General features: G+C 43.7%; 1 protein-coding gene across 2 annotated transcripts in view; it reads left to right on the top strand.

Annotated features, from left to right (window-relative positions):
• Positions 1 to 22,699, top strand: part of LOC136664120 (histamine N-methyltransferase-like) — a 29,545-nt gene extending 6,846 nt beyond the window's left edge. The window contains exons 2-9 of one of the 2 annotated variants that reach the window (XM_066641184.1): positions 10,041 to 10,244; positions 13,508 to 13,548; positions 14,067 to 14,215; positions 16,038 to 16,090; positions 19,952 to 20,059; positions 20,562 to 20,692; positions 21,593 to 21,686; positions 21,797 to 22,699. In XM_066641184.1, coding sequence (XP_066497281.1) covers positions 14,076 to 14,215; positions 16,038 to 16,090; positions 19,952 to 20,059; positions 20,562 to 20,692; positions 21,593 to 21,686; positions 21,797 to 22,152 — 882 coding nt within the window. In that variant the 5' untranslated portion in view covers positions 10,041 to 10,244; positions 13,508 to 13,548; positions 14,067 to 14,075 and the 3' untranslated portion in view covers positions 22,153 to 22,699. The remainder of the gene's footprint in view (positions 1 to 10,040; positions 10,245 to 13,507; positions 13,549 to 14,066; positions 14,216 to 16,037; positions 16,091 to 19,951; positions 20,060 to 20,561; positions 20,693 to 21,592; positions 21,687 to 21,796) is intronic. The other variant, XM_066641182.1, reaches the window with a different exon arrangement.
• Positions 22,700 to 23,041: the final 342 nt, after the last annotated feature.

The following is a 23,041-nucleotide window of genomic DNA, read 5'->3' as shown; positions in this document are numbered from 1 at the left end:
AGGGTAATTATCATAGAGAAATTCCCTCATATATTTATCACCCTGCTCCCTCATGTATCGCTGTAATCCCTTTCATTATATGAATGTATAATCAATATATTCAATATTTGATCTTATCTTTAATAAATCAGTTGTGTGATAAAACCAGTCCTTGGTTGTTTGTTTGTATGTCCACTTTTCTTGTATGGAATTATTCTATTTGGGTAATTTCAAAGCCAAGAACCTACAGTGGGTCAATGAGCTAATAATAATTAATTCTAGCTAATTCTGCTATATTATGTGTAACGTCGCTCAGCATTATAGCCTACTTGTCCAAGCTGAGACTGGACAGGTAAAGACACTACATATAACTTAATGGCTCCCAACCTTGGAGCTTAACAAAATGAATTAAATAATTTATCATTATTCAAATAAAAATTAATTATCTCTGACTCCACTACAATGTTAAAGCTGAAGTAGATGTAGTACAAAACATCTCATGAGGGTGGGAAAACTGCAAATTGTGAATGGTACAGGGCGTGAGAAGAAAAAGAGGGCGTTCATACATGTGCGGTGACCCTTATTCTTTCTCTGTCTAATAGGCATGAAATCGGAATTAGGCGTTATTCAGGACATTTAACAAGGCTGAATACATGTGAGTGCTGGGGGAGCAGAGTGCTTTTTACTGCTGTGGAGCCTATAGGATGGAGTGGAGTGTTGCCTTTATCTAAAAATCCCAATCTCAATTAACTAACCAAACACCCAATGAACGAAAATCTAGGGCTTGAATGTCTAGGATTAAGAGGACACCCCAGGTGTTGTTTTTATTACAAGAGGTCTGCTCCTGTATTTATGGGGTTGTCCCAAATAAAATCAACCTCTTTTCCAAGTGAAACAGCTAACAAAGTTGTTTAAGTCTTCTTAATCCCCTTCACTTATGAAAAAAAATAAATAATTTTGTTTTCTCACTTTTAGGTCATGATCAGTTTCATGGCGAAGTTCTCTGACAAAATCAAATTCTCTGGCGAAGAATTATGACAAAATGTATAAAATAGTTAACCTCTAAATTAGTTTTCCCTGAAATCGTCTGGTGCTGCCTGATTATGACTATGTTCACATGTAGGAATAGCAATGTCTTGCTTTTGTCTGTAGAGCATTAAAATAAACAAGGTTTTAAAACAAACGGAACATGAACTTTGTTCACAATCATTTCACACTGAACTACGTACAACCAACAGGTTGTGTACCAAAACCTAAAAGGACCCTCTTTGGATGATGACATTACGTCTCTTTCTTTTAACTGACTTTGGCAATTGATCTGTCTCATCTTTAACTTGCCCTGTCTCTACATCAACTTGCCCTGCACAAAACAAACATAAACTGAATAAATACTTAACATTATTTTTTGTTTTTGTCCTCCTAAGTGTGCCACACCCTGCTTATGTAGTACTACTGTCCCGTCATTCTTCTTGTCTTTACTGCTCTAACACATCTGATCCAAATAATCCTAAGATGTTTCACAGTGAAAAAGCAACAAAATAAGCAGACCAAGAGAACACCATTCTGTTTGTCATGACCATTTTATTTGTCAAGACAACAGTTGTCAAAACTAAACTTAGGCAAGCTATACCATTTCTAGATTCTGCATGTAGCATCATAGCAATAAAGCTCTACCTCATTTGTACTGATGAGATATGCTTCAAATACAACATTTACATAACACACCTATGGTGCACACACATACAATATAACCACATCAAGAAGTACTTCTACATTGAGGGGCAGACCTGTCAGGGAAACAAATAGTTGTAAACAGTACTACCATTACATATGACAACATTACAGAAAAAAAAAGAGGTTTGTTAACCAGATACCTGTCATGCAGCTACCACTGCTTTCTGTTTTTTTTTTTCCTTCTGCAACTTGCTCTAAAGGAAAATCTTGCTCTAATATATATATATATATATATATTTTTTTTTTTTTTTTCTTTCCTCAGGTAGGCTAGGTGTAGTTTTTTATTAAAAAATCACCGGTTTTAGACCCAGTGTTCTAAGACCCAGTATTCTAAAACCAAATTTAAGCTTATCCAGCACCTTACAGCTGTTATAATTGCATATTTAAATGCCCACATACTTAAAATCAGTACTTCACATATACATACATATACATTATATATATAATTAAGCATTTTAAGCCCTTTATCCAAAATCCCAGCACTTTTCACACCTGGAAAATACAACATTAATTTTCAAGTATTTTCAAGGATTTCAAATACTGTATGCACCCTGTGTATGGTAACAAATATTCATGATCACTTGATGTTTTGCAAGAACTACTTGTGTGGTGTACTGTATCTTCAGGATCAATGATGATATTATCAAGATTCCTCCCCTTGAAATCTGCCAAGCATCCCTTTTCAAGTGCTATGAGGACTTTGAATTTTACCAGCTTGATAGTACCCTCAGGTAAGCAGTAAAACTGCCGATGGACACAAATATCATGTCGTACGAAGTCAGCCAATTGATCAAGCTCTGCATTGCAGAGATTCAAAAGTTGGGAAAGGGTTCCAATTTGTTTCCTAAACATTGTAGAAGTTAAAATAGATGGTTATTTTTGCACCACAAGCTTTTGCAAGATATCTGATGCAGTCTGAGCCTCAAAAGCAGGTCATTGAAAAGGGGTGTGCAAAAAGATAAACATTTTCCTGCCGTACTCCATATTTACGTCGTGTCTCAAAAAGGAGGTCAAGTGATTCTTGCATTGTTGAAGTTACCAAAACAGCAACCTTCCTGCCTCTTTTGCATCTGATCTCTATTTGTCTGAAGTGCTGACAGAGCTTCTTTTCCAGTCCTGAGAGGGCCAGACTAACATCTGGATATGGCTCTGATGCTTCTCTAAAAGTGTAAGCAGACACCTTACGGTAATGGTGCTCTTGTTCGTCAAGATATAATGAAGACGTTTCAGTGAAAGGAAGTAACTGAGGAGTGTTCCACCTTGACTCCTCTAGTTTTTGCCAGGCTGTGGCTGAAATATATTCATGCCATCTGGAGCCATAGATTTTTTGGAAGTTGTTAGCCTCTTTTGCAGTTTTTTCATCTCCTTCAATGGTGACATTGCTTTCAACAAGCATGGCAATCCTGTTCAGGCTGTGTCCAAGTTTTACAGCCACAATTAGTGATTCATATTTGTCCGTGTCTTTGTTGTAACCAGCTCTCTGCTTAACTGCGCTGACTGTGTACATGAAATTTTCAGGAAGAATGAGATCTTTAACACATTTAAGAGGGGTATACTCTTGTGCGCATATAGGAAGTCTTCCAAGCTCCCTGAGTTTTTGCCATATGCATTTGTGCATTTTAATGCGGGATCCATACTTATTATGCAGATGCATTCCAAACTCAATACACTGGTCATTCTTGACAGCAAGTGACACTTTATCTTGATTCATGGCATTTAAAAGTTTCCAAACATCAGTTACACCTCATGGGGGAGGTGTTGCAAAAGAGCACAAAGCCAGGACTCTAGGCTTTAGGTCTGCTTTCTCCTGGCTTGAATTTGCATATTTTAACATGTCGCCACAATGTTTTCTTTAAAAACAATCCCTGGCAGTATATACAAGAAATTAAATCTTCACCTTCTGAGAGTGTTTTTGGTAACTTGCGAGGAACTAGTTTTCCTTCACTTGCTTTCAACACATCAGAATTGTCTTCAAAATTACCTTTGTTACGCACATACTCTAACTGCTTTCGCCTTTCTCTGGATCCCTTTGGATGACTTAGTGCCTTCACTACCTCTATTTCGTTGAAATGTTTACGCTGTAGGTGTCTTGCAAGTTTTGAAAAAGCTAAGCCACAGAACAAGCAATGCTGTTTTTTGTCGTAAATTCTTCCACCATTACTCTTTTTGTTTATAGCAGGAATAACCACTAAGAGTTGTGCTTTCTTGGTCAACAAATGACGTACTGTCAGGAGGAAGTGAATCATGGCTGAGAGAGAGCTGAGTGCCGCGACTGGTCAGAAGATCCCAGTTTCTGCTGCCGCTCTTAATCCGAGACGTTGAGTGTTTGATTGTTCTGATGAATTTGGTTTGTTCTTGTACTACAGCTCTGACTTGGAGAAGAAATGGGCCATCTTTTGAACTGTGACAACAGCACATTTGTGCTACTTTCTGAGCTATCTCCTGAGGTATCTGGAATATATTCTTCCTCACTCCGTTTACCGATATCAGTCACCTCCTCACAGGTATCAGACTCATCTAAGTTTTCAGGTCTCTTCCCTCTAAACTAAAAGAAAAAATAATAGTGACCATTTAAATCATGACATTCTGAACTATAGGTTATAATGTCTGATGGAATAAAAAAAAAAAAAAACCTAAGACTTACTAGGCTACTTTGTCGTTTTCTTAATTTCATCCCAGTCTGTGTGTGTTCAGTTGTTCTGACCTCATCAGTAGCTGCATCAATTCTGGGGTTCGTACTCTCATCACTGGAGTCAAAATGGTCATCCGAATCAGAAATCTTCTCTTGTGTCTTAGAAAAAAAAAATTAAAAATACTGTAATTCAGTTAAGGCACTCAAGTTACTGTTCAAATAATAATCCTAGAAAAACAGATGTAGTACACTAAAATGTGTACCCTAAGATCTGCAAAAAATTGAATCCATAACAATAATAATAATAAAAAAAATAAATAAAGCCACCATATAGTAATGCAATCAGTAGTAATTTTTTTTATTCATTTTATTATAATTGATCCTCTGAAGAGTTTTTTTTTAAATAATCTGGCATATTGGATATTATTTTTATTATATCAAACAGATTTTATGATATTTGGTACAAGAAGATTAAGGCCTACCAAACTGCTTTTTGTTCTAAATGTTGATACGGACCCCTAAAATTGTCGTAATGATGATAAAAAGAAAATTAAAGCCACATGCATCTCTTTTTAGTTAAGTGTTTAAAACAAAGAAGTGTTAACCACAGGATGTTGTATTTAACTGTTAAAAACCAAACTGTACATATACACAAACTGATTTAATGAATCAGTGATGGCTAACCTGTACATGCAATGTGTTAACACCTGCTAGCAAAGCTGAAATGTGACTGCCGAAGCACTCTACAAGAATAGTTTGGAGCTTAGCTTGGAGGTACAGATTTTACAGCGGATGAAGCCACTGGTGTGCTTTCATCACTGGCATCAGATGCAGATAGCGCATAATTGCCAGAGTCTCTAGTAAGAGTCTGTTATCTTTCACCACTTGGCCAAGAACCACCTACTACCAGGAAAAGAAAATTGACTGAAACACTGAAGGACCAATTGTAAGTCTTGTATTTTGGCATGACGTGTAGGTGGAAGCAGTTTTTAATTCACATCAAACTGTCATCAGGGCCAGTACAAAACGACACATGGACAGACACAGGCAGAAACTGACAGTGAGGCCAACTTAATGCACGGAAGATATCAGACACTGTCTACTTATGGGCAGAGTGTGTGTGAATGAGACTAATCATTACTCGCAAAAAGAGTTTCAGCCATTATTTTCACTGATCCTATGTCTACCTGTCCTTAAATAATCTAATTGGGAGAAGGATTTTCAACTGACCTTGAGAATGCCTAGAGATTAGACAGTGGTTCTCAAACTTTTTAAACCAAGTACCACCTATCAATCCTATGAATGTCTTTCTTTAATTTTTATAATTTGCATGCATTACACAAAGTTATTCTAAAAGTCCACAGTTCTGGAGACCCCCGGTGATGGGTATTTAAAGCCCGAGGAGTGACACCCTCTGGGCTTAAGGGGATGGTTTGGGTGGCTTCCCCTCCCTCAAGAGACTTCCATGGACCCCGGTGATGCGAATACACAAGCCCGAGGAGTGACACACTCTGGGCTTAAGGGATGGGCAGAGGGACCCTCCCATCGAAACGGGTTCTTCGAACTGAGACGGGTTATGAATGGAACAAACTTATCTTTTGACTCCCCGAGGGAGTGGGACTCTCGGGGTGGATTGGATATGATTTAGTACGTCCTTACCCTCTGGAAAGTTGGATAAATATTTCGAAGTCCACACTTCCATAGACCCCGATGATTCAAATACACAAGCCCAGAGGAGTGACGCCCTCTGGGGTTAAAGGGGATGATATGACCGGCCTCCCCTCTTTATGAAAAAAAAACTCTAAGTCCCAATGGCAAATGACAATGCTTTGAGCCGAAACAAGAGAGTGTTTGATCGGGCTAGGATGGGTGGTAACCCAGGCCCTCCAGCCCTGGAAGTTCAAAGCTGTACACTGGGTGAAACTTGAACTAGAAGTCCGAGGGAGGTTTGACCTCTCTGGGCTTGAAAGGGATGGTCTGACCAGCCTCCCTTTGGAAGTAAATTAAGTCCCTACCTAGGTCCACATTGATCCACGATGATACATTCGATATATGCCCAGGAGGGGACAACTTTCCCGGGCATGGGGGGTTGAGCATATGAGGGTGTTCCCCTGTGGTTCTCCTACATCATCCAGCCGTCTGGGTCCACCGTGCACCAGCCCCACTCGTGGGGTGGGTGGAGCGGGTCGCCCGACGGCAGTTGACCGTAAAACCATTAATCGTTTAAAGGCTTAATACTGCCCATGTGCGAGTCGAAGGGGCGTTTAACCCCCAAGGCGTAGACTGGCGTAACGTTGGTCTAACGTGGGATCTCCCAACTTTTCCCCCATGTGTGGGACTTGGGAGCGCACCACCGGGCCCCCGTTGGAAACAGCCGGGGGCAAAGAGCGCATTAGAGGTGACACCGATCGGTCTTCCCAGGCCGCGTTTGGAAGTTTGCAGGGTCGGCCAACGGATCGACCCTTCGTCTTCTTAAATGCAGACATTTACCATAGGCTCCGGGGGCAAGCCATAAACCGATGCCGACCTCCTCGTGCTTTGAGGGGGCCAGGATTCTCTTCAATTCTCTTCCCTTAACGGCCGTCCTTTACGACCGTTTGAGCTCGGTACTCTCGGAGCACCAGGGGCAGGCTTCTAATCCGAATACCGGTTATAGAACGATCCTCCTCGCCTTGTGCTCCAGCCTCCATGACTCGGGGACCTCCAGCCTCCATGACTCGGGGACCCCCCCCCCCCCCCCGTAATAGGGTGGTCTGCTTGTTCAGAATTGTTCCGAGGGAGACTTACTCAATCGGTTGGGAATATGAATCCAACCCCGGTGAACGGTGGCGCCTTAGGCCAGGATCAGTTTGAATGACCTGGCCACTAGCCTGCACCGTCCCGCGGGTCACGGTTGTACACCCTGAAAGTGTGATAATTTCTCAGTTCGAAGCTGAACGCTGGTAGAACTGAACTGACTATCTGCCCCTAGTCCCCTTTGGTTTGTTCGATATATGCCCGGAGAGGTGGCTGTTCCCTGGGGTCAAAAAAGCCGAATGGTCTCCTACATCCGTACGACGAGTGCCTAAAGGTAGTTTTCCCACCCCCGGGACTGTCCCGGGGACTGCCTTGGGTCGATAGGCCTCCGGCCACTGCTCCCTTGTGGGGCGGTGGAATGGGCTGCTCGCGGAAGTTAACTGTGAAACCAAAAGACCTTACTTCCACACCAACCCCCCGGGGGAATTGGTTGTATTGTATGCCCGGATATGTGGCTGATTTCCAGGGCCAAGAAAGCCACTTGGTCTCCTACATCCATCCGACGGGTGCCTAAAAAGTAGTTTTCCCACCCCCGGGACTGTCCTGGGGACTGCCTAAGGTCGATAGGCCTCCGACCACTGCTCCTTTGCGGGGCGGTGGAACGGGCCACCCGCCGACAATGTTAACCCATAACCACTGATCGTTAAAGTCTTAATTCCGGACAAGGTCCAGAATTGGTTCTATATATGCCCGGAGAAGTGGCTGGTCTCCGGGGCCAAAAAAGCCAAATGGTCTCCTACATCCATGCGATAGGTGCCTAAAAGGTAGTTTACCACACGGGAACACTTTAGTTGGGGATTCAGAAATAAATTTTAGTTTTAATAAATTTTAGGTTCAGGGCGCTTCGAGGGTTCTCACCCTCGGTTCTCGCGAGCCCAAATCACATCGGCCGCAGAGAGGCCGTCTCGGTAGAAGGCCCGGGCGGTGATGTTGGAGTGACACATGCTTGTCTTCACTCGATCTCTATCTTCGGCCGGCAGAGTCGAAACCTGGAACAGAGGGGCGAGGTGTCAGAAGTAGGAAGGCCTGGTCAAGAGCCACATAAGTTGGATTAAGTTCAACACTCACCTGATTCGAAACAGCCGTGCGGATCAGGTTGAAGGCCACCATGCCTCCGAGACCCGCATCCGTCCACACGATCCGAAGCAGTGAGTTTGGCTTGCACAGCTGTTTCCCCCGGTCCAAGAACACGAACCCATCCTGGGCCCCGTGTAATTCGCTGAGGGCGGTCAACCAGGCCAGCTCTGTGGCAGACAACCCGATTGGAGCGTCACCGAACAAGGCGCTGGTCTTATGTTGACGGACGTAAACCACGAAGCCGGCGCCATCCGTGGTGCTGGCTTGCCTCCAACCGTGAGGTTGAGAAACACAACCGACCAATGGCCGGTAAAGACAGACAAAAGGCCGAGCAGGTAACCCTGGAGCATCCGTAGGGTCGAGCGGCGGGCGGTGTCCCCCGTTCGGGCTGCGTCGATGAGCTCAGGGATTTGGGTCTTAGTGTGGCTTAGGAAGACCCTGAAATCCGATGGTGGTGGCAAGCGACTCAGCTTCGCTCTCTTCACGCGCTGACGATGGCCCAGAATCGTGTGTGCGATGTCACGATGAGCCTTGGTGAAGGTCAGCTTCAGCCTCTGGAGCTCTTCGGGGCTGACTCCAGCGGTCTCTGGGTCGAAGGCAGCGACGTGCGAGACGAATGCCTTGGCGCTGTGCAGGTAACACTTTACAGTGGTCGAAGCGTAACCCAATTTCTGAAGGCTCTGTACCCAAGTGGAAACAGTGGTGTGATGGTTGAAAGACAGGTCTGTGAATTCGCAGCCGGGCGGGGCGCAGTGAAGCAGGAACCGGATAACGTGGCCCCGTCGCTGGTGAGAGTTCTCGATGTCCTTCGGTGATGCATTGGCCCGGAGGTAGAACTTCTGGAAGTCATCTACCGAACGGCTGGCGTAGGTGTCCCGAAACCGATGCGGGATCATGAGCTGCCTCCCCCGGAAGGTTCGCCGTGCACGCTCGGTCTCCGAATACGTGTCTGAGGTGAATTCGGCAGGGGAAGACTCGCTCGGTTGGTAGTCGCTGTTGAAGAATTTCAGTGTTATTTTTGGACCGTTCCCAAAGTAATTAAAATTTAGAAGATCTCCAAAAGATCCAAAATACACCCTCTCTCCTGAGGGAGGCGTGCTCGTTCCGGAAGTTTCACAAAGACCAGTCGAGTGAAGTTCAAAGCAAACCAAAGTATTTATTTTAATACTGGAACCAGGAGAACTAATACATAAGAAACGCAACCTAGTGCCCTTCCACGCAAAGTTCTGACTCTTGGGATCTGACTCCATAGTTTTATACCCCAAATGACGAATACCCTGCTAGCAAGGCGTTTCTGGCTGATTAACATATATTAATATGCATAATTAGACATGTTAGTACTCAGGTTTCTCGCGTGCAGGTTTCCCATGCACCTATGACCCCAAAACACTCATCATGCCCTTCTGACTCTGTAGGTTTTATTACCCACATTCCTTTTCTGTCACCAAGATTCAGAGGGGTCACTAATGGACTTAAGGTCACTGATAGACTTAAGGTCACTGAGATGCCCTAAAGTTCAACTCCCCCTTCTGGCTAACAGTTGTAATTTATGCTAAAAGCCTGAGTGTAGATCTGTTCAATGTTAGAGGTCTAAGAATTTAGAAAGGTGGTAATACTGAGTCAACATGCCAGTTAGTGTGCAGATTCTAAACTGTTTAAATGCATAGTTAAAATACTGGTTAATCATTCATATGAATACAAGGTTTCATACAATGAATATGTAATTATACTTTCTAATTTTAACTAATCATCATTTAAGGATATTTGTCCACTAACACAAAGTAATAAAATTATTTTTCACAACACTGTCGACCGGCTCCAGCGTGGCTTGGCCCAGTGTGGCTTGGCCCGGCGAGGCAGGGTCCGGCGACGCAGGGTCCGGTGAGGCAGGGTCCGGGAAACAGGATCCCGAGGGCGATGGCTGAGCCTCTTGATGGCGACGCAAAAGTTGGATGGTGCAAAGGCGTCAAGCGGCAGAGAGAGCGATCCGAAGGGCGAGGCCTTTGAGGGAATGCGCCGAGCCCAGGTGATACGCCTTCATAATACCTGCTCTTAAAGGTGTCTTTGCTTAAAGAATTTAAGTCTACAACCCACCGGAGGTAGGGATCTGCCAGTTGTTCAAGATCAACCAGGACAACCTCTCTTGGAGATAGTTAAGGCAAAGCAAGGCAAGTTTGTTTACAGAGCACCTTTCATACTCAATGGCAATTCAAAGTACTTTACAAAAACATTACAGAAAAAAAAACTGCACTAGAAGTATATAATTTTTTAAAATTAACTAAACAATGTTAAAACAATTAAAATAAGATTTGCAACATTAGTGCCAAATAAAACAGTTCAAAAAGAGAAAACACTGAAAGAATCAAAGCAATAGATCATGCCTGAGATCTAGCTTTTGCACAGAAACATTTAATAAAACAGTACAATGTGAAACAAACAAACAAAAAAGGCAGTACATTAGAATATAAAATACTGTGGCTGTAAAGTGCTGTTACACAATAGGTGAAGTTTAAACTGAGCAGTGAGATTTTTTATTTAAAAGTGTATAAAGTCGGGGCTCTTCTAATGTTCTCTAACTAAACCCTGCTTCTACAGGGGTTAGACAATAAAACTGAAACACCTGGTTTTAGACCACAATAATTTATCAGTACGGTGTAGGGCCTCCTTTTGCGGCCGATACAGCGTTAGTTCGTCTTGGGAATGACATATACAAGTCCTGCACAGTGGTCAGAGGGATTTTAAGCCATTCTTCTTGCAGGACAGTGGCCGGGTCAGTACGTGATGCTGGTGGAGGAAAACGTTTCCTGACTCGCTCCTCCAAAACACCCCAAAGAGGCTCAATAATATTTAGATCTGGTGACTGTGCAGGCCATGGGAGATGTTCAACTTCACTTTCATGTTCATCAAAACAATCTTTCACAAGTCTTGCTGTGTGTATTGGTGCATTGTCGTCCTGATACACGGCACCGCCTTCAGGACACAATGTTTGAACCATTTTCAGAGTTTAAAGAGAAAAGTGCCCCTTTGGAAACAAACAAAGGCATATGCAAAGTGCAAGCTGAACGGGTGCCACACTCAGAGAAGTCTTGCAAAATATCTGGGGCATAGCCTGGAGTGACATAAAAATTAGGCAAAATACACCATTACACGGCATTAACCTGTGTGTTTCTTTGGTTTAATAATCAAACGTCTGATCAGCCTCATGCCAGGATCAGATTACACAATATTATTGTCTTTCACATTGGTCATGAAGGACTACATCAGACTATTTTTGGTGACAATGTGTATTTAGTTGTTTCACATTTTAAAAGTGCACACCACATTGTCACTGATGTATAAAAAGACTTGCTGTTGGTGGCTAATTTATTAAATGTTTAAACGTATTAACAAATATATGCTGGAGCCAACAAACTTGACAAAAAAGTTGAAAAAAGACAACTGATGAAGAAGATAAATTGAGGTCAGTATCTGGTAAGATCTGAGGTTTAACAGTAGATGGAGGTGGGTTCAATATTTGGCAAATAACAGGTAAGTGCTGCCCTTTCTATCTGTGTTTTATAACTGAATATTAATGACTATTAATGTATTAAAAGCATAATTAATATCTATTCATGAAGAGATCTTAAACCATTTATAAACGTTTATATTTTTAGTCCAATTCTAAAGTGTATAATCAGGACTACAGAAGCTTTGTGTGTGATGCTGGTGATTTTGTTTTCTAAAACAAAACAATGACTGTATTTTTTTTTTTCTTTAGTTGAATGCCATTTCTCCTAGCATTTGGACTGGTTTGGAAAGTCACACACGCTCCCTAACCTTACCTCATGTGATAAGCTCAAACATTGTCAGTTTTACGCCACTGAAATCAGATATGTTCATGGCTACAACATGCCTATACTTTACGACAGTGCTCCTGGGTGTTACCTGTTTCAGAACCTGTTTCTCTTCTAGTTGATCAACCCATATGTAAGGTTGCAAAATTGGGAATAAAGGCATATGCCTGTCAAACCAGATCAGACCATATTCAGACAGGAACCAGAACTGTTGGAGATGCCAGACTTGTCTAAAATATGCAAATCATTCTAACATGCTAGACCTTTCATCGGGGTGTCCTTAGGCAACCCAGATGTTAGAATGTTAGAAAGTGGAGGGATACAAATAATCACATCAAAATCAGGCTAAATTTTTGTAAAAACAAAAAGCTGCAGTAGTAGTCACCAGAGAAGCTCTCAACCAAGTCTGTTATCCCTTATGCTCCAAAATGATCTGCAGTGTCAGACTGGACAGTCCTTCACAGTGCCTCCAAGCCCTAGAATGAAAAAAAACAAAAAAAAAACATGTTTCTCTAAAGTAATCAGGTCCTGTAAAAGGGGCTCAACATCTATTCCATAGCTCTACATTTTTACATAATCACACTTAAGACTGTTAAGTATATAGTTGAAAAAGCGGAATAAAAATCCAATAGATTAGATTTTATTAATCCCAGAGGTAACTAACTGTAGTGTCACTAAGGCTGGACAATAATTATATATATATATATATATATCACAATACCTAATGTTTTAATAAAAATGATATGGTATAGTTTGGCACTCAAAAAGTTTTAACTGTAAATTGTAAATATTAATATTGACAAAGCCAAGAGGGTGTTGTTTGATGGTGATGATAAATTCTGGCCGTACCGTCCGATCCTAGATGTCACAGTACTGTACATAGTGCACAGAGAAGACATTAAAACATAATAAATACGGTAAAAATGTGTTATGATCCTTAATATAACAAATGTGAAGAGGGTTTATAAACATATCAGTTCTATATGTTACGTATGGAGCCGAGCAGGTGCTGCACAACGTTTGCCTGTTTTCATGAGATGCCTAAAGGATTAGAGCTCAAAGTCAGCAACATACAAGGATCTTGATCATTTCAAAACTTCACCCCGGGGGAATTAAAATAATAATAATAATGCATTTCTTTGCAAAACGTCAGCTGTTTGTGACTGAAATGAGTCTAAACATGTTTCTGTGTGTTTCACATCCAGGCTCAAGAACTCCTGTCTTATCCTTATTTAGTTGCAGGAAACCTTTGAACATCTACAATAGTCTCTATCCACTTTCAGCAGCTCCCACAAGGGGGCGCCCTTCAGGCTCTGCAGAGCAGTTACACTCATCTTATGAGTTCATATCTCTCGCTCTCTCTCTCTCATTCACACACACACACACACACACACAAACACACTATCGAAAGCTTCAGTAGGTTCAAGTATTTATGCTGTCTCAATCTCTCTTACAGACACAAATGCACACACCCTCAGGAACAGAAGGCTGCATCAGGTCTGTATTTTCTCTCTCTCTTTCTCTCTCTCTCTCTCTCTCTCTCTGTAGCTATGTCATTTTTCATGTTTGTAACATTCATCTGTTTTGAATCACTTTCAAAACTGTTTTCTCTTCACAAATGATTAACCTTAGGATTAAATCAGTAGATTTCAGATCTTGTTTAAAGCTGATCTGTTTATGAAGATGATGCATGAATGGACACACATTAAAAAAGAGGAAAACCTTCATATTTGTGAGATTTTGGAGGAATAAACATCTCCAATCTGTTGTTTGGACCAAGCTTGTAGAATTCAGGATATTTTTACAGAGTTTCACCAGCGGCAGACCAAAGCTCTCAGTTAGGAAATGTTTCCTAGAGACTCATAAACATACAGTCTATAGACTAGTAAAGGTACTGGACATGGTTTATTCTGAAGAACCCAGTTCCACTGCTCCACAGCCTCTTGTCACAGGGTCTCGTGACGTTAGACTCATGTGAAGCTGCTCCAGATTGTCCCATATTATTTTATCCACAGAAATTTGAAATGGCGGTGGCTCCTTTCCAAAATCTGATAGAGGATTTCTCCAGATATCTCCAGACGTTCCAGCTGTTTCTGGAGTGTTCTACCGAGCAGCAGTGTATGAGAGAGTTCACCCAGAAAACACTCCCAGAAATCCTGTCCAGGTAAAACAAGCCTTGGGCTACACACACACACACACACACACACACACAGAGAGTGTAGAATAGTAGGTAATGGTGCAGCAAGTTGAATGGATGAGACTCATAATGCATGTCACTTCTAAGACGTTACTTTGACTTAGTGTTTTAAATAAATTCCACTGGAGTCTGGATGCAAAAGATTACAGAGTCAAACATATTCTTCAACTACGTTTAAAAAAGAGGGGCACTACAGGCCAAGTACGAGAACCACAGATTTAAAGGAAAAGGCGCTGAAATTCCATGGTGCTCAGGTACTGTTTGTGCATGGGTCTCTGTGCCTCTGTTGTGCTGAAGTGTGAGTGTGTGTGTGTGTGTGTGTGTGTGGTCGTGGGGGTGGTGGTGGGGTCCACGTATTTATCACATTGTGTGGTATTGTTTTCCTTATGGTAAAAATAAAGCATGTCCCTATGATGTTGAAGTTGTCATCTACAGATGCTCCGCCCACAAGCAGACGGAGAGTCTGATACTTTTAGTGTGTTAATCTGGCCTCACCAATTACATTCTGATTGGCTCTCTTTATATCTGCTTATACACACTTCCATGTACTGGTCAAATAGGTTCACCTCGATGGCAGTGATTCAACTGGAAGGAGAGATACTACTGCAATAGACCCATCAGGACTATTGACCAGTTTAATGAATAAACTGGAGAGATATGGTATTAGAAGAGAAGCATATTCATGGCTCAAGAGTTACCTTTGTGATAGATAACAATTTGTATTAATTAATGACATAAAACCAAAACTACTCAAGGTCACTTATGGGGTCCCACAAGGTTCAGTGTTAGGACCTAAGATGTTTCTGTTGTATATTAATTGTATCTGTAAAAGGTCTAAATTGTTTAAAGTTGTTGTATTTGCTGATGACAAATGTACATTTTTCTGGGGATAGTTTGGACCAGTTTGTGAATGCAGTGTAATATATATATTTTATCATTGATTTGTCTGAAACTGAAAAATCAAGAGTGATGTTAAAATTATGATCAATAATTTTGAAAGAGAAAGAGTGTATGGAAAATATCTTGGTGTGATAATTGATAAACAACATAAATAATGTAAAAACAAACATTTATAAAATTATTACAGTATTATATCAAATTAACATCTTGAATCAGCATTGAATCAGAATTCACTTTGTATACTGTACTGTACATAGCTCCACACATGGTCTGTGATGTGGAGGTATTGGGAAGCATATAAATCCATAACTCAACCAATTTTCATGCTACAAATGAAAGTTAAATGGATTGCAAATCCAACTGATTATTACAAAGCAACCGAGAAACTATTCATCGTTTTACAAGCTTTACATTTCAGTGATTTACTTAACTGTGTTTGTTCAGCACAAATAATATACAAACTGTGTTCAGAACTTGTCTGAAATTAAAGAGAGACAATATGAACTTGGGGAAACAGTTAGGATATAAAAATGTGAGCAGATACAAAAAAAATAAATAAATAAAAATAAAAATAAAGGTGATGTTCAGGATTGTAATCAATAAACATTATATATAAAATTCAGAAAATGTTTCATCACCAAGTGCTGCTCTCCAGTCAGAGCATGTTGCCAGTTCCCAAATGGACTGGAAACCTTTAGATGAAGAACTAACTTGACCCAACATATAGATGGATTTTGGGGCAAGGATTGTTCCTGTAACACAGAAGACAGTTGACCAAAGTTGGCCTCATTAAAACGAAGGGGCTCCTGAAGAGTGTCACAGCAAACAAAAAGTGTGGGATCACCTCATCCAATAGTTCTGCATAAATGTTCTCATTCTCTCTCTGCAGCATTGGAACTGGACAGGACACTATAAATGTGATGGGAGTGGGAAGTGGAACAGGTCAGACAATTAACATTATTTTAACACCTTAACATTGACCCCTCTAGTTCACAGCATTATATTTTTCTGATTTGACACCCACAAAATGTCTAAAAAACGTATTGATTTTTATCTCTATAAACATTTATATATAACTGTCACGGATCACTGGGCGGACTGACAGAGGCGGACGCACTTGCTAGAACTCGGAGAGTTTTAATATAACAAAAGATATAACAAAACACAGACAAGCTATAAAGGAAACAACAAGACGGGGATTATAAACTACTTGAGACAGGAAATACACTAAACGACAAAACGAGGGAACAAACAATACGAAACAAAGAAACAACACGACATGACTAGAAAGGACAACGAAACGACTTGACTGGGTAAAGATACTATACAAAATGAATGACAACGGGAAGTGATGGAAGGGGACTTAAATACACTACATAGACGAGACGCACCTGGACAGATAACGAGGAGGACGGGTTAACACATGACACAGACGAGAAGGCGGAACAAAGGCGGTACAAGGGCGGGGACAAGAACATAAACAAAACATAGCCATGTGCTAAAAGAGCACATGACCGGGGAAAACAGAGGTGACGAGACGAGGGCGTGACAGATGCCCCCCCCTGAACGCGCAACTCCCGGGGCGCGTACACCTAAACCCCCCAGGAGCTGGCACAGGAGAGGGCACGGAAAACAAGACAGACTAAGACAAGACAAGGAACCATGGGAGACATGACTCAGGACAGGACGGGAACAGACAAAGGAAATGGAGCTGGGAACTTGACAGGACTGGATCTATGAGACGGGACTGGGGACATGACATGAGACTGACAAAGGGGGGCAACAAGAGACTGGAAAGGAGACGGGACAGGTGACGGAATGGAGAACTGGGAATGGACAGGGGACTGGACCTGAGACAAGACAGAGGGTTGAAATGGGGACTTGACCGGAGACGGGACTTGAGACGAGACAGGTGATTGAACGCGGGATGGATACGGGGACTTGACATGTTTAGGGACAGAGGACTGTACATGATTAACAGGTGACTGGACATGAGACGAGACAGAGGGTTGAAATGGGACCTGGACAGGAGACGGGACAGAGGGTTGAAACAGGGACTGGACTGGGGGCAAGACAGGTGATTGAACATTGGACGGACACGGGGACTGGACTGGACTAGGCAGGGGAACAGGGACCAAGACATTTAGGGGGACAGACGCGAATACAGTGACAGGGACTGGGACAGAGACAAAGGCAGACACGGGCACAGGGACAAGGACAGAGACAGGAACCTGGACAGGGACAGACAAGGGAACCAAAATAACAGGTGGGTGCCCAGGACTGGCAAATGTCTGAGGGGAAGTCTGAGAAGCCAGCCTGGGCACAGTTCTAGGGATCGGCCCCGTAGACCTTGGGGCCGTCCCATTGGCACGATCAGGAGTGGCCGGAGCCACCGTCACGGGTGCCGGAAAGTCCCTAGCCACAGTCACAGGGGCAGAAACGGCCGTAGCCACAGTCACGGAGGCAGAAAAGGCCGTAGCCACAGTCACGGGGGCAGAGGGAGCCGCCTTCACGGGGACAGGAGGCCCTACAGCGATGTCCACGTAGGCAGGGGAACCTGCAGCGACGTCCACGGAGGCAGGGGTCCCTGCAGCGACGTCCACGGAAACAGGGGAACCTGCAGCGACGTCCACGGAGGCAGGGGAACCTGCAGCGACGTCCACGGAGGCAGGGGAACCTGCAGCGACGTCCACGGAGGCAGGGGAACCTGCGACAACGTCCACGGAGGCAGGGGAACCTGCGACAACGTCCACGGAGGCAGGGGAACCTGCGACAACGTCCACGGAGGCAGGGGAACCTGCGACAACGTCCACGGAGGCGGGGAACCTGCGACAACGTCCACGGAGGCGGGGGGCCCTGCGACGGCGTCCACGGAGGCAGGAGCGTCTGGAAGCGCCGCGCTCCAAAGACAGGAGAGGCGGGCGCCGCGCTCACGGAGACTGGAGAGGCGGGCGCCGCGCTCACGGAGACTGGAGAGGCGGGCGCCGCGCTCACGGAGACTGGAGAGGCGGGCGCCGCGCTCACGGAGACTGGAGAGGCGGGCGCCGCGCTCACGGAGACAGGCGCTGCTGGAGACGCCGCTTTCACAGGGACAGGCGCGGCTGGAGGCGCCGCTTTCACGAAGACAGGCGTGGCTGGAGGCGCCGCTTTCACGAAGACAGGCGTGGCTGGAGACGCCACTCTCACAGGGACAGGTGCGGCTGGAGGCGCCGCTTTCACGAAAACAGGCACGGATGGAGACGCCGCTCTCACAAAGACAGGCGCGGCTGGAGGCGCCGCTTTCACAAAGACAGGCGCGGCTGGAGGCGCCGCTTTCACAAAGACAGGCGCGGCTGGAGGCGCCGCTTTCACAAGGACAGGAGCGGCTGGAGGCGCCGCTCTCACAGGAACAGAAGTGGCTGGAGGCGCTGCTTTCACGGGAACAGAAGAGGCTGGTTTCACCGCCTTTCCGGAGACAGGAGCTGAGACGTCCACCGAGGCAGGGGCTCGTGCTGCTCGCCGAGCACGTGTTGTAGATTTAGCGATTTTAGGGGCACTGATGGGCACACTCTCGAGGGACTTCTTTGACCGTAGTTCCCCCGGAGATGCGCCCCTGTTAGCCTCATCTCCCATGTCCAGTGATTTGAGGCTAACAGCCCCTACCCATAACCCCCCCCCCCAAAAAAAAAAAAAATCTCCCCGGACCTGAGGGGGTTATCCTCGGAAGCAGGGGTAACTGCAGAGATGTCCTCGGGAGCAGGGGTACCTGCAGAGCCGTGCTCAATAGCTGGGGTTCCTGCAGAAACGTCCTTGGAAGCAGGGGTTCCTGCAGAGGCGACCTCGGGAGCTGGATGGGAGAATCTCTGAGTAAAGAGTTCAAAAAATGTCTCTACATTAATATTATGAGATCTCTCCTTAATTACAGTCTCCGCCCACCGTAACGCCTCTCCTCTAAGGAGAGATTTCATGAACATGACTTGTATTAACGCTGGAGGAGGAGGACAAGTTAAATATTCAAAATAGTTCATGCATTGGAATAAAAAACCTTTCCAGTTGGGACCTCCCTCGTATTCCGCTGGAACTCCCAGATATGACTGTAAAACGAGAGGTTGATCACCAACCCTTACAGCCAGTATATCCTCTGCCATCCTTATGTTCTTTTCTGGTAAAACGTCCATGTTAGCTGCATCCTTGTGGTTGTTCATTCTGTCACGGATCACTTGGCGGACTGACAGAGGCGGACGCACTTGCTAGAACTCGGAGAGTTTTAATATAACAAAAGATATAACAAAACACAGACAAGCTATAAAGGAAACAACAAGACGGGGATTAAAAACTACTTGAGACAGGAAATACACTAAATGACAAAACTAGGGAACAAACAATACGAAACAAAGAAACAACACGACATGACTAGAAAGGACAACGAAACGACTTGACTGGGTAACAATACAATACAAAATGAATGACAACAGGAAGTGATGGAAGGGGACTTAAATACACAACATAGACGAAATGCACCTGGCCAGATAACGAGGAGGACGGGTTAACACATGACACAGACGAGAAGGCGGGACAAGGGCGGGGACAAGAACATAAACAAAACATAGCCATGTGCTAAAAGAGCACATGACCGGGGAAAACAGAGGTGACGAGACGAGGGAGTGACAATAACAGTGAATTAATAAAGTCCATGTGATCATGTGCCACCATCCAATCAGCTACTAGACATTAAGAAATGTACTCTTCACTGTTCTTTAATATTTATCTGCCATAAAAATGCACCGCCATAATGTTCACCATCATATTTCATACCATCCGCAGGTGTGATTGACTTGGACGTGCTTCACCAGCTGCGCCTGCTGTATCCAGAAACCAAAGTGGACAACGAGGTGGTGGAGCCCAGTGGAGACATGCTTCACAGATATAAAGGTAGGGAATGAAGCTGGTTACGTCTGAGTGGGTTTGATGTGTTTATACATGTAGTGTAACTGTGGAAACAGGTGAGGGGCAACCATGGGGATAGCTATAGCTAGAGACATTGAGAGGGAAGACATTGCTCACAGGTAAAAATAAAAATGAATAAAGATAGTTCTTTATGGCTAAGTGCGGCATCTTTCCTTTTCTTTATGGCATCTGTTCATGGGGATGTCTGACCCTTCAATAAAAGGAGAGGTGAGAAAGGACTAACCTGGTAGCAACCTGAAAACAATGGGATATTTAAGCCAAACACTACAAAGGGCTTGCTCTATTCACATATGGGCCTAGTCTTGCCCGAGTGAAAACAGTGGCCCCACAGCATTAAAAATGCCAGTGGAAACTAGTGTATGTTGTGTAATGTGTATTTAAAATGGTGTAACCCTGTGCTGCTATAAATGAGGAGAGTGGATTAACTACATTTCACAGTATGTTAACTCGGGTTCACTGTGTTCAGAGTTAGTGTCCAAGACTCCAGACCTGGACCACATCACCTTCAGGTTTAATGAGATGACAGCGTCTGAGTTTATGGAGAACTGGAAACAGAGGAACACGGACAAAAAGATGGACTTCATTCACTTGATTCAGGTTCGTACTCATTCATTCATTCATTCATTTAACTATGTATCCAGTTCAGGGCCGAATTGGGTCTGGAGCGTGCTTGGACTCACTGGGTGCAATACAGAAACACACACGGAACAAGGCGCCAGTCTATCACAAGGCATCACACCTAAGGACACTACTGATTAGTCAATCCACCTACCAGTGTGTGTTTGTGGCCTTTGGGAGAAAACCAGAACACCTGGAGGAAACCCAAGCAGGCACGATAGTAACACGCCAAACGCCTCACAGACAGTCACCCAAGGAGGGTCTTGAACCCACAACCCTATGACCCTGGAGCTGTGTGACAGTGACATTACCCCAGGTTTTTCCTCAGCTTTTAAATAATGTTGTGTTTTTTTCTTTTTTCCGCATTTGGAAATGAGTCTTAAAACATAATATTTCAGCACATAATCAAAAATGGAAATATTTTCCAATTCGTGATTATTTGTTTACAACTACCAAACAACTAGCAAGTGCTCTACAGCTACAAAAATCAGGTCTAAGTATCAAATTAAAGAAATAAATCTGGGTGTTGCTGAATAGTGCAGGGGTCTTAGCATTAACCCTATAATCAGGAGAGTGCTGGTTCAAACTCAGATGATAATCCAGCCACCCGAGGCCAGGAGTCCTGCATCAGAGAACTGGCTCTACTCTCCCGTCAGCACAGGGCACGATGTCAGACAACACAGACATCTATCGGGTGATGACTTATGCACACAGTGCTCTCCTTTGGTACATGGAATTGTCCGGTGGTGAAGCAATGGCACTCGTCTTCACCTTCCCAGTGTTGGTAGCATCATGTGTGAAGGGAAGAGTCTCCCGCAGTGTAAACATCACCTGATTGTTATCTAATGAACTGTTTCCGCTGTCTCTTCTCTTGTCCAGATGCTGTATTTTATTAAGGATCCTGAGGCCACAGTTATGTTTTTCAGAAGTTTGTTGAACATTCACGGAAAACTGCTCATCATCTTGATTTCAGGTAAAACTTAGGGGGAAGAGACTAAAACCTGAGCAGTGTACATCAATGATGGGGCAACACTGACACTGTGCTGGTAAAACTCTATGTTTTCATAATTGTGCCCCCTGCAGGAGACAGCGGTTGGGCTCGACTGTCAAAAACATGCCATGCAGAGGTCTGTGACAGTGAACAATGCCAGTGCATCAACTCAGGAGACGTCCAAAAGTTCCTGGACGCCAGAGGAATCCCATACAGTAAATACACCCTTCCATCTCAGATAGACATCAGCGAGTGCTTCTCTCCAGGGGACGAGCGAGGAGAACTGCTGCTGGACGGCCTTATCGAAGTTGTAGACTTCAGTAAGAATGCCTCTCCGAAGCTGAGGGCAGAAGTTCTGCAGCTGCTCAAACACCCAGAGTGTAGCAGGGAGGAGAACGGCAGGGTCATGTTCAACATCAATCTGGAGGCTTTCATCCTCGACCCATAGATCAGACACATACCTGCACTCACTGGACAGTGATAGTGTCCACTTACAGCTGCACTCACACTGTCCAGTGATTGTTGACAGTTAGACATCGCACCTTACCTTATATCTTGTGTCTATTACTTTTTTCCTCATTTTGTTCAAATTCAGTTACAGTTGTATAGTCATTATGTGAGGTAGCTACATATGCCATATGTTGTTATTTTCAGCAGGCACATGGCAGCTCAAATATACAGTCAGTTCAGACGTAACAGCTTGCAGATTTTTTACATGTTTCCATAAAAAGTTTACCAAACTGCCTCTTTTTCCTTTTACCAAATGTAGTGTTCAGTATTCATGTTAGCGTGGATAAGCAATGACGTGGGTGGACTGCATTTCACATTGTCCTACTGCTGTGATTGCTTTTCAGTTTTGCACTAATTCCTCTTCATAGTTTACTCCAATGTTTTGTGTATGAGCAAAAGAAAAGCATTGATGAACATGTGCATGTATTGCATTCAAAATCATTTCATGAAGGCAATACCAGTACTTTCAAATAAGTAAATAAATAAATACATAATTAAATAAAGGATTGCTAGTTGTCAAAATTGATTGCTATGTGGTTGCTCTGTGTTGCAGGTGGTTTCTCAAGTTACTAGGCCGTTGCCTTTGTATCCCAGGTGGTTGCTAAGATCCTTCTAGATGTTTACTAATAAGTTTTAATGTTGTTTGTGTGTTGCTAGACAGGTTATTCTAGGTGGCTGCTAAGCTGTTGCTAAGGTGGTTTTAATTTGTTGCTTAATTGTTTAGTACATGTACTTTTTGTCTGTGAAACATGTATCTTAAAGCATATATACAAAACAATTACTAAGTACATACAGGTAACACTTTCTATGAATGTAATTTTTATAAC

The sequence above is a fragment of the Hoplias malabaricus genome, chromosome 12 (assembly GCF_029633855.1).
Source record: "Hoplias malabaricus isolate fHopMal1 chromosome 12, fHopMal1.hap1, whole genome shotgun sequence".
NCBI classification, from domain to species: domain Eukaryota; kingdom Metazoa; phylum Chordata; class Actinopteri; order Characiformes; family Erythrinidae; genus Hoplias; species Hoplias malabaricus.
This window is presented reverse-complemented; position numbering and strand designations above follow the sequence as displayed.